The sequence below is a fragment of the Phodopus roborovskii genome, unplaced genomic scaffold, assembly GCF_943737965.1.
Source record: "Phodopus roborovskii unplaced genomic scaffold, PHOROB, whole genome shotgun sequence".
Lineage (NCBI taxonomy): Eukaryota > Metazoa > Chordata > Mammalia > Rodentia > Cricetidae > Phodopus > Phodopus roborovskii.
In genome coordinates, this window is record NW_026126645.1 from 503,314 (window position 1) to 518,660 (window position 15,347).

At 53.3% G+C, this 15,347-nt stretch overlaps 1 protein-coding gene across 1 annotated transcript; it reads right to left on the reverse strand.

The window, feature by feature from the left end:
• Positions 1-213: 213 nt before the first annotated feature.
• Positions 214-15,201, reverse strand: Extl1 (exostosin like glycosyltransferase 1). Its single transcript, XM_051173722.1, has 11 exons — positions 14,380-15,201; positions 8,093-8,183; positions 7,765-7,872; positions 6,319-6,438; positions 5,603-5,735; positions 5,360-5,466; positions 4,083-4,172; positions 3,385-3,471; positions 2,931-3,091; positions 1,837-2,005; positions 214-1,670 (listed from the first exon to the last, which is right to left on the reverse strand). Exons 1-11 carry the CDS (start codon positions 15,132-15,134, stop codon positions 1,494-1,496), a joined length of 1,998 nt encoding a protein of 665 aa, XP_051029679.1. The 5' UTR covers positions 15,135-15,201; the 3' UTR covers positions 214-1,493.
• Positions 15,202-15,347: the final 146 nt, after the last annotated feature.

Consider the following 15,347-nt stretch of genomic DNA (forward strand, 5'->3'; position numbering starts at 1 on the left):
GAGAGGCCTCAAGGGACAGACTGTTCTAGCCAGCAACCTTGTCACGGGAGTTTCCAGAGTGGCTGAAGCCAGCAAAGAAGGAAAACACCGAATACCTTGGACCTGGGTTAGACCCTCGCCCCACCGAGTCACCCTGGCCCGCAACACGCTCCCGCTTGACCCTGGCCGCCCCACCACAGTGCAGTTGCTGTATGGGTATTTATAGCCCGAGGGTGAGTGGGCAAAGACACGTGCTTTATTTCAGAAGCGATAATCCCAGTTCCAGGTGGATGAACCCAGGCACTCTCACCGACAGGACGCTGAGGACAGTTCTCGCAAACAGCCCATCTTCGAACCACCCAGGCTCCAAGTGTGCTGGCCACAGAGGGGTTCTGTCATATTCCTCCCGAGTTTTCAGACTGGCCGCTGCACACACCAGAGCCCTTCCACTTTCTCTCAACTAGCCGCCCTCTGAGCCATAAGTCCATTCATAGTTTGCCATTATGGCTCATACCTGTAAGTCTAACACTTGTGGAAGCTGAGAGAGTAAGTCTGGGTTACAGAGTCAGATCTTGTCTCACACCCTCACACCCACCCTCCAAAAACAAAAACAAAAAATTCAACAAAGAGCTGTGTGGGGGGTGGGGTGCACACCTTTAATCCCAGCACTCTGGAAAGCAGAGGCAGGTGGATCCCTGTGAATTCGAAGCTAGCCTGGTCTACAGAATGAGTTCCACGACAGCCAGGACTACACAGAGAAACCCTGTCTAAAACGAAAAACGGGAAGAAAAAAAGAGAGAGAGAGAAAATAATCAAGAAAGCAAAATCAAACTCCAGTCCTTTCATGATGGGAGAGCTGTGCAGCAGATGACCTCTAGTGGTCAAAATTGGTAGTGCAGTGGTGCTAGTCTGGCTGCCCCCAGAGATCTCTGGCACACAATACCCAAAATCCTCCAGTTATCTCCCACTCTTGGCCTCTGTGTTCACTCTTGATTGAGACTGGCAGCCTTGATGTCTACGGATGCTTGTTTTCATCGTGGACTAGGAATCCCAGGGCAGAGGATGGAGTTTTGTCTCGTGCACACTCTGCCCATGTTCTACCATGCTAGCATCCAGTTAATACTCTTGTAGCCTTGTAGCTATAGGTCACATATTTGCGATGCACCTGCCATAACAAAGAGGTGAGCAGTATCTGCCCTCCCGAGCTCCCAGGTCCGTCCTGGAGCCGGGCCGTACTCTCAAACACTCAGAACTGAGTCCGTGCTAGGACTTCGAGACCACCAAGGAGGTGAGTAGGCATGCGGGTCAGAAATGGATCAGGCAGAGATACAGAGAAAGGCATTTGAGGAAACCGGGATCAGTCTGTGCCTTGGCCTGCGCCAAACGCAGTCCTGCAGCATCCAGTGGGAGACCCCGCCCTTCAGGGCACCCTGTCCTGATTGGCCAACCAGGACAAGACTTGTACCTGTCTCGACTGCTTCTTTCCTGTCTAGCGGGCAGGTGCAGCGCTTTACCTAGAGCTTCTCTAGACTGCGGTACTTCTTGCGTTGCACGGACACCGGGTCTTTGAACAGCACCGGGTCCAGACGCACTCGAGAGGACACCAGAGGCATGTGGCTGAACCCTGCTGCCACACGGCTGAAGCAGTCCTGAGCCAGAGGCTCTGGCGCGGGTCCAAGCCCTTCAGCAGCCTAAGAGGTAGAAGGGAAACGTATCCGTAAAGCTTATTTTTCTGAACCCTCACCCGTGCTGCAGAAAGCAAGAAAGATTTGGAGTAGACGGCAAAAGGGAATCTGCCCTCTTTTTCTTTCCCAACCCGTGCTTTCCTAGTGCGGACCAGTCCCGGGGTCCTCTCACCTGTGGATCAGCCTCCTGGTGCTGCCTGCCATAAGGCACCTTGATAGGGGGCAGCTTGGTGACCGTTGCTACCAGGAAGTTCATCAGGACATCCACGCAGGTGGGAGTGTCATCTGCCATGGTCCTCAGAGCCTTAGGCAGGGAGTGGGTGAAGAGGGTGTGGTAATACCTGTAAGGTATAAGGTAAGCTGGTGAGACAAGGAAAGGCTGCAGACAGGGTCCATTCTTCTTCTGACCCAGACCTCAAGCCACTTCCCAAGACCTGTACCCCGTCTCCTAACTCCTCTCACAGGGAGCCCCAGTCCTGGGCATGACCGGCTCTCCAAATGTCCTGTAGCTTTGATTGCCGTGGGCAATGATGTGTTAATTCTTTATCCCTCCAATCCCTCCTTGGGGCCCACTTTCTGGGCTCCCAAGTATGAACTCTGACACAGTTAGACTTGGTGGCAGGGAAAGTATTAGATGTTTCTAAAGCCATCAAACACGGCTACCCAAAGACCAGCTTCAGGGAGGCTGTGTCCATGCTGGGCCCACCCTGCACACATGAGGGCTATTCTCCATCATGAGTTCGCCATACAGAGCCCCTCAATAAAACCTATACAAAGTCCCATGATACATGGGTGAGGTTTAAGTGGATTAAAGAATCACTTTCAAGAGGCACCAGAAGCCAGGCTTGGGGGTGGGGGATGGCACCTGTAATCTCACCATTCAGGAAAGTGGGAAGCTTGTACGCTTGAGCTCAGCTTGGGCTGCAAAGACAGGTCCTTCTCGGAGTCAGGCTGACCTCCAACTCACTACCCAGCTGAGTGTGACCTTGAACTGACCCCACCCCCACTTGCACTGAACCAGTGCTGAGATTACATGTGTGTCATCATAATCCAGGGCTTTGCACATACTAGACAAGTATTCCTACCAGCTTCCCAGCCCAGCTAAAAAACAAGTAAGCAGACACCCCCCCCAAGATCACATCACTGGGAACAGGGTGATCTAGGTCTTGAACCCTGGCTCTGGACAGCAGGAATCCACCCACCTACTCCAAGGTGGGGACTGGAGCCTCTGACCCTTTCTCCCTGTGCTGGGGCCAATGTTTGCACCTGTGGTAGAAGGCAGCTGTCGTGAGGACCATGGAGAATTCATTGGCCATCTCAGTCCTATAGCCCCAGCCGCCCCGGGCCTCATCCCAGAAATGGCTCCATGTCCGAAAGCCCACCATCCTCTCCGGAAAGCTCTGCCACACCACAAAGGCAAAGTCTACCTGTAGAGGGGTTTAAGCGAGTTATGAGGAGGAACTTTCAGACCAACATCCTTATAGCCTATGGTGGGGAGGCCAGCCTGCCTGAGGGGGTGGGGCAAGGCTTAGGGGACGGGATGGGAGCCATGGCTTGGAGTTTTACTAGAAGTTTAACATGAATGTTTCTGGGGAACTCATGGGAACTTGCCCAGACACGAGCTAAGGGCTGGATCTCAGGGCTTGGGAACCTGAGGAGGTTCTAGCACCCTTGGGCTCCGACCCCATCACACGGAAGATCTTGTGGGCCCAACCCTCACCTCACTGGTGGAAAGAGTGCTGTGGGCATCAAGGCTGAGGATGACCCTGCTGCTGATGTCGCTGTACGGGAAGAATCGGTCACTGGCCTGTGGTGGGGCAGAGCAAGTTGGGGGCAACTTGGCCATGAGAGGCACTCATCAACCCCCACCCAGTAAGAATGAGCCCTTCAGATAGGGTGTGGAAGAGGAAGCCGGGAAAACAGAAGCCTGCCCAAAGTTCTAGACTGAAGTTTCCCCTTTGTCTTCAAGGGCCCTTTGGTTTGGCATCTAGGATTCCCTCTGTTACCACATCAGATACTCTTATCAATCCTGCACCAACTACTTGAAAAGCTCAGACTTGGAGAGCTAAGTGTCTTCCCTGGTCCCCTGCTCCCACCCTTTCCAGCCCATTGAGCTGCTCTCTGTAGCATTTCTCCACGAGCCCACGAGACATCTATGCAGTCTCTTGTCTTCCATATTACAGGCACCTCCTGTAATGCTCTAGAAGTGTATTTCCCAGGGCTAGAAATGGAACCCAGGACCCTGCACATAGCCGGCAAAACCACTAAGACCCACTTTAATGTAAGGGCATCGTTCCAATTAGACCTTCAGCTAAAACCCATGGCCTGATTCCTTCAGAGCCACATAGAAGTCCAGCTTGGTTCAAAACATCCCGTGTTGGTCCTCCCTGACCCCCAGCGGGAGTCCTCCCCCTTCACCTTCCTGCGCCCCTCAATGACTGTCAAGGGCACTGTTGTCTCAGGCCACCTGTCAGGGGGTGGCTTCTCACTCCTCCATAGGATCAGGATCTAGAAAAAAAGGAGATGTATCTGAAATCTGGGGTCGGGATTGGAAGGGAAGTCCCAAGGATGGTCTTTCTTAGGGTGGATGGAGCAGAGAGCAGTTACTTCTGCACACTCAAGAGGGGGCAGATCCCTTCACTGACATCTTTAGTCTTGCCTCGGGTGTTCTGGAAGGCAAGAATTCTGGTTGAGACGGGTGGTGGTGAATGCCTGTAATTCCAGCATTTAGGAGGCAGAGGAAAGCAGATCTTTTGAGTCTAGCCAGGGTTAACCAGTGCTAAATAGTAAAATTAGTAGCCTGGTCTACAGAGCGAGTCCCAGGTCAGGTTCCAAAGCTACAGAGAAACCCTGTCTTGAAAAACAAAACAAAAAAACCCAAGACCAAGCAACAACAAAAAAAGCCTCTCCCCCTTCCCCCCCCAAAAAAAAAAGTGCAGCCACCTATACAGGGTCTCTTTATATAGCCCTGGTTGTCTTGGAAGTCACTATCTAGACCTGGCTGACCTTGAATTCCATCTGCCTCTGCCTCCAAAATGCCGGTTAAAGTCCTGTGTACTCCTTACGTGCCATCCCCATCTTCCCTCCAAGGCCTGCCGTCTCCTCTGTGTCATCTCCTGCTCAGTCCCAATGTCCCATCTGCAGTGGTTCCCTCTGCACCCTGGCCTAGCTACCCACTTCCTCTGAGAATCAACCTGGATTCTTTGGTAGGTTTTTGTTGTTGTTTAGATGGATTTATTATTTTTTGTACATGCAGGTTCAGCCTGCATGTCTGTACCCCAAGTGCCTGGGCTCTCTGAAATCCGGGCTAGCCTACCTCCAACTCAAGTGCTGGAATCACAGGCATGAGCCACCACACCTGGCAAACTATGTTCTCTGATACTCAGCACCAGTCTGGTCTCAAGGTGAGAGAATGAATGCATGCATGCATGAGTGAATGAATGAATGAGAATACATGAATGAATGCTTCCTTTCAGCCTCACCAAGAAGCACCAGCTCTTCCAGGGCTTCACCAATTCTGATAGAGTTCATGGAAAGAACAAGAAACCGAGACTTAAAGGCAACAAGAATCTTTGGAAATCCTCCCTGTGCCTCCCCCCCCCTCAGATGTGTGGTCATCTGGGGCCTTGCTCTGTTCCTTGGCGTCCACCCTGGACCCCAGGGCTCCAGCTGTCGGGGGGCGGGAGGGGGCAGACCTGGGCACAATACCGGGAACCTGCCACCACCTGCAGCAGCTTCAGCAGGGGCTCGCCAGAGACCCCCACCCAGATCAGGGCGCTGAAACTGCTCTCCGGGCTGAAGCCTGCGGGAAGAAGACGCAGGCAGATAGTTAGGGAGGAAGTGGAGGCCCGTGGAGTGTCCCGAGCTGGGGGACCCCGGAGAACCACGAGAGATGTTAGAGTTTGAGAGTATCTACAGATGAAGCTGAGCAAACATACCCTGTTGCAGGTGATAAAAGGGGAAATCCTTTAGGCTCGTGGAAAATGTAGGAAGAACCAGGAGTGCCCCCGGGGGGCTGTTCCACATCAGTGAGGAGTGAGCTGATGCACCCCAGATCCGGTCCTGAATGATCTGTGGACAGAGGAGGCGGCAGTACAGAGGGAGTGGCGGGTTTCAGACAGCAGGTTGTGGGTGGGGCCTGAGGAGGGGCCGAGCCTGAAAGAGGCGGGGTCTGAGTGGTGGGATGGGAGGGGCTAACTCTCTACCAGGGGCCCTTAGGCCCACACCCACACCTTCTCTCAGGTGCAGGAGAGCAGAGAATCCAGAAGCCAGAGGAGCCCAGTTCTGTAGCAGGAATGTATGAGTGACAGATCTTGACTTAGCGTTCACTTCTTTCCTCACTCCCACAGACACAAGTGTGGGATCATAACCATTCTTTCAGGACTCAAAATTCGGAATGAGCCTGCCTCTTTCCCAAAAGCACTCCAGACTGCTCCTGCCATGAGTTAAGAGTGAGCCGGTCCTTGGAATCCCGGGCCACAGTGGCAGAGGTGTGGTGTCCGCAGACCAGGACAAGCTCAAGACTGGGAGCAGATGTGTGCCACGACTAGGTCTTCCCAGAAGCTCCAAGGGAGGACCACAACACAGGAAGAGAAGGATGGAGAGAGGAAGGGCTGCAGGGGAGCCTGGGGCCCTGCCGATGAGTCCCCCTCACCTCCAGTGTGGTGTGGATGACTTTGTCCACTGAGGAGAAGTAAGCGGTCCACAGAAACTGGGTCTGCTGGCGCAGGGACAGAATCTTCGAAGGGAGCATGTCACGGAGGGCAGCCAGGACCTGGAGGACAGAGGAAGAAAAATAGGAGGCCTGGGGCTGGGCCCTGACTGACCCTGTCAGAGCTCTGGGAACTGGGAGCTTCCAGACATGTGCACCCCGTGTTCAGGGTCACACAGAGCTAGTTTTAAGTGACACTTAATGTTAGGTGAGGTGGTACATGGCTGCAAGTCCTGCCGGCACCCAGGAAGTGGAGGCAGGAAGGTCTTAAAACAAACAAACCAAACCAAACAAAAAACAAAAAAACAAAAACAAAGGGTAGGAGTGGCTGGGGATGGGGGAGAAGGAGAGGAAACAGTTGGTAAGTGCCTGCAGAGCATGGGCAAAGCCCTGGGTTTGAGACACCATGGACACGTGCCTGCAATCCCAGCACTCAGGAGCTGGAGGCAGGAGGATCAGTAGTTCAAGATCAGGAGGCTGGCAAGATGGCTCAGAGGTTAAGAGCACTCACTGTCTGCTCTTCCAGAAGTCCTGAGTTCAAATCCCAGCAACCATGTGGTGGCTTACAACTACCTGTAGTGAGATCTGGTGCCCCCTGCTGGTTCAGGGGCACATGCAGACAGAACACTGTATATACTAAATTAATCTTTAGGGAAAAAAATAAGTTCAAGACCATTCTAGTATGCATAGATTCATAGACATGGGCTACATGAGACCAACCCAGAGGGGGAGGAGACAGGAACTGTCACAACACCTCCAGTCTCGTTTTCCCCATCTGTGGAATGGGTGCATTAAACACCTCCCTCATGTGTATAGATTCAAATAGAAAATGACCCTTTAGTATTTAGGTCATGTGGAGACTCAATGAGTAAATAGTAGTTGAGTGTGTGTGTGTGTGAGTGTGTTCGTTTCCTTTTGATACTCTCCAGGCTAGGCTCAAACTTGCTATGAAGTTGAAGTTGACCTTGAATCCCTGATCTCCCTGCTGGCTTCAGAGGTGTGGCCACCACGCCCAGTTAAAGGATCGCCATTGGTCTCTTTCACACCTCCACCTAACTCCCCAGACTCCTCAAGGCGGCTCCTATGTATCCTTCAGACCCAGGCAAAATTAGTTTCATCAGATGGAAAAGACACAGGGTCTTACACATCTCCTTTCAGCTGATCCCCAAAGATCACCTGGTCTAACATCCCATTGTAGAGATGGGGAAACTGAGGCCAAAGGTGGCTCAGAATTTTCTCTCAGCGTCCTCCAGAGTCTTCATGTCCATCTGTGTCTGTGGGAGCCCCAGAGGGAGGCAATGGGGATAGGAATGCCTACTAGAAGGGGGTCAAGTTCCTGGGGTCCCTCCCCTGAAATGCCCCCCCACCATGGTATAGACCCTGAGCTACCTGTAATGGGAGCCTCTCATCAGCAATGATGGCTGCCTTGGTCCAGTCGATGACTTCAGAGAAAGGCAGCTCCCAGCGCGGGCTGAGGAGCACAGGGATACAGCCGGCCTGGGGGGCAGGGCAGTTACTGGGGAGCCCAGCCCCTCCCTACATACACTCACCACCACCCCAGGCCAAGGTAGCAGCCCTTGCTGTTAGGGGGAAGGATAAAGAGGAGAGCATTTGGGGGGGCAGGGGGGCAGGGAACCCTTCCTAAGTGCATTACCCAGCAGCCCTGCTAGCTCAAGGGTGAGGTATACAGGCTGGGGATACTCAGGTTGGGGTGTACCTGAAGGGCTTGAAGGAAGCAGGAGGCAGCAGGTCGGTGACCAGGAATGAGGCAGAAGGTGGCATTGGGTAGTGTTTCTCCTGGGTGGGTCCTGAGAAGGTATAGGAAGGTCTCTGGACACAGGAGCCTAGGACAGCTGCCCCTGGCTACACTTGGCTGCCCCAGTGACCTTGCGGTGACACGAATTGCCACAGGTGACACCTCTCCCATAGTCACAAGATGTTGACGCCTACTGCATCCTCAGACACATAACCACACACTTACAGCGATGTCACGGGGACAGCGACCTGGCCTCTCCTCTGCTCTGCGGGGATTCAGACACCCTGAGTGCCCTTCGTGGCCTCAGACATATCCCTCCTCGTCCCTGTACCCCAGTTACAAAACGGGAGGTGCCTGGATCTCATGTCCTCCCTTTCACTTCCACTCTGGCCCAGCCCTCCCCACCTGAGTGACCTCCATAGCCAGGTCCCCTGTCACCTGAGGACCTCCACACTCAGCCCTCCCTGTCACCTGAGGACCTCCACACTCAGCCCCCCCCCCGTCACCTGAGGACCTCCACACTCAGCCCCCCAGTCACCTGAGGACCTCCACACTCAGCCCCCCAGTCACCTGAGGACCTCCACATCCAGCCCTCCCTGTCACCTGAGGACCTCCACACTCAGCCCCCCAGTCACCTGAGGACCTCCACACTCAGCCCCCCCCCGTCACCTGAGGACCTCCACACTCAGCCCCCCAGTCACCTGAGGACCTCCACACTCAGCCCCCCCCCCGTCACCTGAGGACCTCCACACTCAGCCCCCCAGTCACCTGAGGACCTCCACACTCAGCCCCCCCCCCGTCACCTGAGGACCTCCACACTCAGCCCCCCAGTCACCTGAGGACCTCCACACTCAGCCCCCCCCCCGTCACCTGAGGACCTCCACACTCAGCCCCCCAGTCACCTGAGGACCTCCACACTCAGCCCCCCCCCCGTCACCTGAGGACCTCCACACTCAGCCCCCCCCAGTCACCTGAGGACCTCCACACTCAGCCCCCCAGTCACCTGAGGACCTCCACACTCAGCCCCCCCCCCCCCCGTCACCTGAGGACCTCCACACTCAGCCCTCCTGCACTGGTGGCCAAGCCATGAAAGGATTCTCTGTACTAAGGTGGGCTGGGCCTCCAGCCTGGAACCACTCAGGAAGCCCTTGCCCACAGGCCCATCTTGGAGGACAGGGCTCCTCTGTTTCCCCTCCTCCCCCAGCCCCCCCCTCCAGAGCCTTGATCAGGTTGTGTGAGTCTGAGGGAGAGGAGTCCAGAGCCACAACCTCTCAGGGATTGCCTATAGCCCAGCTGGAGAAGAAAAAGCCAGAGGGGACCCATGGGTGCTCACAATGCTCAGTGAGATGCATGAAGGGGGCCACCTAAGAGCCTCCTCAGCGCTGAGCCCCGCCTCTGGCAGTATCAAGAAGCTTCGGTACAAGACCAGTGAGGGAGACTGAGTCTCCAGGAGAGGGACTGGGCTGTGGTGAGAACTAAGATGGGTCAATTCCAATCCCCGGTGATGTCAGCCATCATGACGGGTATGTTTAGGGGTATACCAGGAACCTCTGGAAGGAACCACAGAGCTAACATCACCCACCTATCACAATAGAAGCCACAGCACTGGCCAGGCAGGCCCAGCTCCCCCCAGTACGTATGGAACTAAAAGGAACTCACACAGAAAGAAAGGGGCTCACTGCACTGACTTTGGCTTTTAGGTCCTCTCTGTCTTACCTCTGTGCTTCTGGATGCTCTGTCCTCTCATCCCGAGTGCCCTCCCTACCTCACACGGGGAGCTCCTGCTCTGCAGCAAAGACCTGGCTCGGCGTCACCTCTTCCAGGAAGCCCTCCTTGATGTCCCAACCGGCACAGTTCTAAGTGCTTTCCATGTCTGAAGATCATTTTCACAGCAGCGCTCTGAGATGGAAAGCCCTCTCTACCATCCTACCTGACAGGTGAGGGAACAGCACCAAAGACATGCTTAATTCCAAAGTAGAGCAGACCCTAGAGCAGTGGTTCTCAACCTTCCTAATGCTGTGGCCCTTTAATACAGTTCCTCATGTTGGGCTGGTGCCCCCCCAACCATAAAAATACCTCCGCTGCTACTTTGTAACTGTAATTTTGCTGCTGCTGAGAATCATAATGTAAATATATGTGTTTTCCCCATGGTCTTAGGTGACCCCTGTAAAAGGGTAATCTGACTCCAAGGGGTCAGACCCACACACAGATTGAGGATCACTACTCTACAGCCTCCTTCTGCTTAACACTCTACCACTGAGCACCTGCCTTCCTGACACGGTTAACGGAGCACAGGGGCGGAGGGTGCTGAGGGTTGTGAGGAAGGGGCCCCTGGGAGACGGTGTATGGACGTGTAGAGGAAGATTGAGCAGCTGTGTGGGGCTCAGGGCAACAGAGAGGAAACTTGTGTCTCTGTGTGCACATCACCAGGAAGTCTGAGGATGTCTACTGTTTACAGTATGCACCACAGGCCTAGGACTTCAGAGCCCATGGTGAACGGCATGACTCTGCCCACGGCCATGGGGTTCACGAGAGCCTGGCCATGGCAGAGCCATATTGTGGCTTCCATGGGTCCTAGGCTTTTGCAGTCACTCCTACCCTGGGAGAAAATATTCAAATTGTATTTAAATACTGGGTTGATATATAAAAAAATAATGTTACATATCAAAACATTTTCCTTCACCTAAACATTCACACTTTTTCTTTTGAAGCTGCTTTTATGTGTTTCACAAAGTGTCCCTGGGCTATACATACCATCCACAGGGTGGGAGCGAGGCATGGAAATATCTGCTCAATTTACATTAAGAATGGGAAGATGGGCCAGGCAGTGGTGATATACACCTTTAATCTCAGCATTCAGGAAGCAGCGGAAGTCCTGGAACTCACTCTGTAGCCCTGGCTGCCCTGGAACTCAATCTGTAGACCAGGATGCCCTGGAATACATACAGATCTGACTGCCTCTGCTTCCTGAGTGTTGGACCTAAAGGTGTGCACCACCACCGCCTGGCCTTTTCTGGTCGGTTAAAATATCTTTCATACATATGGTACACATAAATGCATACAAGCACACACATACAGTTGAAAAAATAATTAAACAATTTTTTTGAGAGACCAGACTTTAGATCCCCCAACACCCATCAAAATGCTGAGTGGGCAGAGCGGACCACTTGTAAACTCAACATGAGGTGTACAGAGATGGGACCTGTGAGCAAGCTGGCTAGCTAGACTGGGTAGATTGGTAAGCTCTGGGTTCAAGGGAGGGCCCCTGCCTCAATGTATAAGGTAGAGAACAATCGACGAAGACAGACATCCACCGGCTTGTGCTCACTAGTGTGCATGTACTCCCATACGTGGCCACATACATGTGAGCTAGCATGCATGTATGTACACCACAGACATGTACAGAATTTTAAAAGTGGAGAAAAGGCTGGGCCTGGTGGCACACATCTGTAATCTCAGTCAGTACTTGAGTGGTAGAGGCAGGAAGTTCATCCACACCGTGAGATGAAAGCTAGCTTGGGCTAGAGGAGACCCTGTCTCAGAAAACCCAAGCAATTGAGCAGAAGAAACGGCATATGGCATGCCTACATATGCCCTGGATATATAGAGCTGCCCAGAAAAGAAAGGCACACAAGATGATGGAACCAGCACTCTGCTCCAGAAAGGAAACCGGGTGGTGGTCGAGTCAGGCGGGGAGGGGAGGAATGTGAATGTGTACCCCTTTGTACTACTGGAATTCTTCATACTGTGAATGAATCACCTATTCATAAAAATAAAGAAATTACAATTTCAGTGGGCGGGCCCTTATTCCAAGGCAACAGGAGACTATTCAACCAACGTGGAAAAATACTGGCGCAGGATGCAAGAAGTACAGTTCTGAATCCCAACCCCATGGAGTGCTTAATCAGAAAAGTGAAGAGGCCTGGGCAGCCGAGGGCTCCTGACACTCCCCACACACAACCCCCTGAGTGTTTCCTGTGTCCTGAGATGGGGGCTAATACCTACTGTGGAGGATGCTGGGAGAATCAATAATAAAGGAGGAAGTCAGGTACAGCACGGTGCCCCGGGCAGCCTCCACCACCACCGCCTGCCTGCCAGCCAGGGAATGTGGGACAGTGGCAGGGGCTCAAGTGCCTCTTTCTCTGGCCAGAGTTTGTTTATTCAGGCTGTCTCCTGGGGCTGGCCTCCCCCTCTGTCCCTATGCTGTCTGGCCTAGGCAGCTGCAGGGACTTCTGAGAAACTGAGGACAATGAAGGGCTACCATACAGCAGATCTTGGGAATAAACTCATCATGGGAGATGCTGCCCGGAGCAGAATGGAGTGCCACACACCTGTAAACCCTAGCCCACACTCAGGAGGCAAAGGCAGCAGAATTATCCTGTGCTCAAGGTCAGCAGGGTCTACCCTGAGCCTTCCAAGTAGGCCAGAGCAAACAAAACAAAACAAAACAAAAAACAACTACCACTATACAAGTATCTACAGGTGACCGATGCTACACTGGAACGGTTTTCCTTCAGCACATATAGTAATAACTGAAGTTAGCTCAAAGAGGGATTTCCAGGAAGCAAGCAGAGCCAGGGGTGCCCAGTGGGAAAAGAGAAACAGGGTGGCCATGACACTAGGAGCCTTGTCACCACAGCAGAGTTCCTGTTAGGCTCTGGGCCTGAGGAGCCCAGAGGACCAGAGGGATGGCTGTGGGAATGACAGGGAGGTCTTCCAAGTGCCTCCAGGAGGGTAAGGATTCTACTCTCTCCAGAGCCCAGAGACTCAAGCAGAGGCAGAATTGGAGTCTGGCCAGGGGAAAGCATGCTGGGGGAAGCTGAGCTCAGAATAGCCCAGCTGGGGGACAGGAGGAGACTTCAGGAGGGGGCAAAAGAGAGACACCAGAGGGCTATAAACTCATGTCTGCCCTGGGGTGATAGAGAGGGAGCCCTGGGCCCCTCCACCTAGGCAACCTTAGAAGCTGGTGTTGGTAGTTTCTGGAGATATAAGGGTTTAGTTAGACAGGTTTAGGTCACTTAGGAAGTGTGCCCAGCTGGCCAGCCCAGGTGGAGGGCTGTCTCTCCAAGCTCTCCATGCAGGCATTCATTCTTGAAGAAGTTCTTTACATCCGACCTAAGTCATCTTTCCAAAATCAAAGGCTGTTATTTCCTTGAGAGATTAATCTCCAAAATTAGACACAAGAGCAGTTTCCAGCTGGGACCAGTTACCAGTCTCTGTGGCTCCCCTGAGGCCTTTTGACGGGATTGATCATAACTCTTGCTTAAAACACAGAACTGTCATACTGAAGGCTTTGGAGACAGAGAGTTCTGGATTAAAATACTGGCTGTGCTTCCTCTGGCCGGGTGGCCATAGTTACCTAACCTATATTGCCTTTAGAATACAGGTTCTTTAGTGATAGTAGTTAGAACTATTTTATTATATATAATGTGTGTGTACACCTGTGTGTGTGTACATGTGTGGAGGCTAGAGATTCAGTCACTCTCCACTTTATTTCATCTTTTTTACACTTATCTACTTACTCCTGTGCATGGATGCCTATGTGTCTTGGAGAGTGTGTGGACGTCAGAAGACAAAATTCCCAGGAGTCTGTTCTCTCTCTCTTTAGCTTGCCGGCTCAGGATTGGACGCAGGTCATCAGGCTTGGTGGTCAGCTTCTTTGCTCACAGAGCCATCTCTCTAGTTTTTAAGGCAGGATCTCTTACTGCACCCGAAACGCACTCATTCAACTAAGCTGGCAGCCAGGAGCTCCAGGGATCTTTCTACCTCCTCAGCACTGGATTTTTCCATCAGCTGGGGGTGCCGTGGGGCTTGAGATCCTGTCTTTATGTTTGGCAGGCAAACACCGTATGACTGATCTAACCCCCCCCCCATCTGTAACCACTGTTTATGGAAGTGCTTACACCAAGTGAGTGACACACGGATATCTGTCTGTTACATAAAATGTTAAGAGTAGGAGGGACCAGGGTAACAGGAATGGGGGAGGGGGAGTAGGAGTGAGCATTGCTATGTTTCTAAGGCCCCCAAGGGAGAATTCCAAAACTGCCTTTCACTCCCTTCGAGGCAAATCATCTTGGTAGAAGTCCACTCTGCTATCTTAACTCTATCACGCCTACTGCTGCTGAGACTGGTTTGTCAGGACTAGCTCCCATCAGACAGGATGTCACACTTCTTGCCTTTACTCCATCCTCTGGACTTGCTCCTATCGCAGCCCCTCCCTTCTACTCCCCAAGGGTAGGTTTACTTACGGATGGAGTCCTGGGTCTTGCTCACAGTGCTTGTCCCAAGGGCAGGTTGAAGAATGGGTGTCTGTGATTCGCCACCTGCCCTTCTCTGCTACTGCCAGTAAGGTGGCCCCAGGCTGGGGACTATGCTGCTGCAGCTGGCCAGGAGCCCCACCTTGCAGTGGGTGAGCTTCAGGAAGATATGGAAGGGATACATCGAAACCTGGTCGGAAGATGTCCAAGGAGGGGCTAGCCTCAGCTACCATTGCCTGTCCCAGCCTGGTGCAGGGAGCTGGATACAGACTGAGGACCAGATGGTTCCGGCCCCCGTTCCAGTAAGGAGGCAGGGGTCCACATGTATGGTCCTGGCTGGGGAGGAAGAGGTAGAGGCAAGCTTCCGCTGGGCTAGGTGCATAGTATCGGGAGCTTTCCAAGGAGTCCAGGATCCTGCGATGAGCCTCGGTGGTTGGACCACCTGGGGAGTGCACGAAGATTTTGAGGACATTTCCCTTACATTTGGAGGTGTCAAAGCAAGATCCCCAGGTGCAGCTGCTCCCCCGTGGAGCTTGAGGAAGCCGGGGAGCATCTTCTGGGGGTGTCTCAGACTGGGAGAAGCTCTGTAGGAAGGCAGCATCCAGCCAGCGGGGCCAGCCTTGGGAGCGCTCTGGTAGAGGTCTGGGTGGCACGGCCAAGCGAAGGGGGAAGACTCCCAGGAGAATGAGGAGGAGCCAGGAGACTGACAGTGCCAGCCAGAAGGACTTTCTTCTCCACAGGGGCATGTGGCCACCCACAGCCAGGGTTAGAAGGACCTCAGGAACTTCTGTAGCAAATAGGGAAGGTGGGAACCCCAGGGCAGGAGCGCTCCGGTCCAGCACTCACTGCATGGACCGAAGACTGAGGCCCATTGAAGGCAGGCTCCTAAGTTCAAACAGCGTTATTGACCACCTGTGGGACTGACCCCTTGTGGGCAGTGCTGGCTTTTTGAACACGTC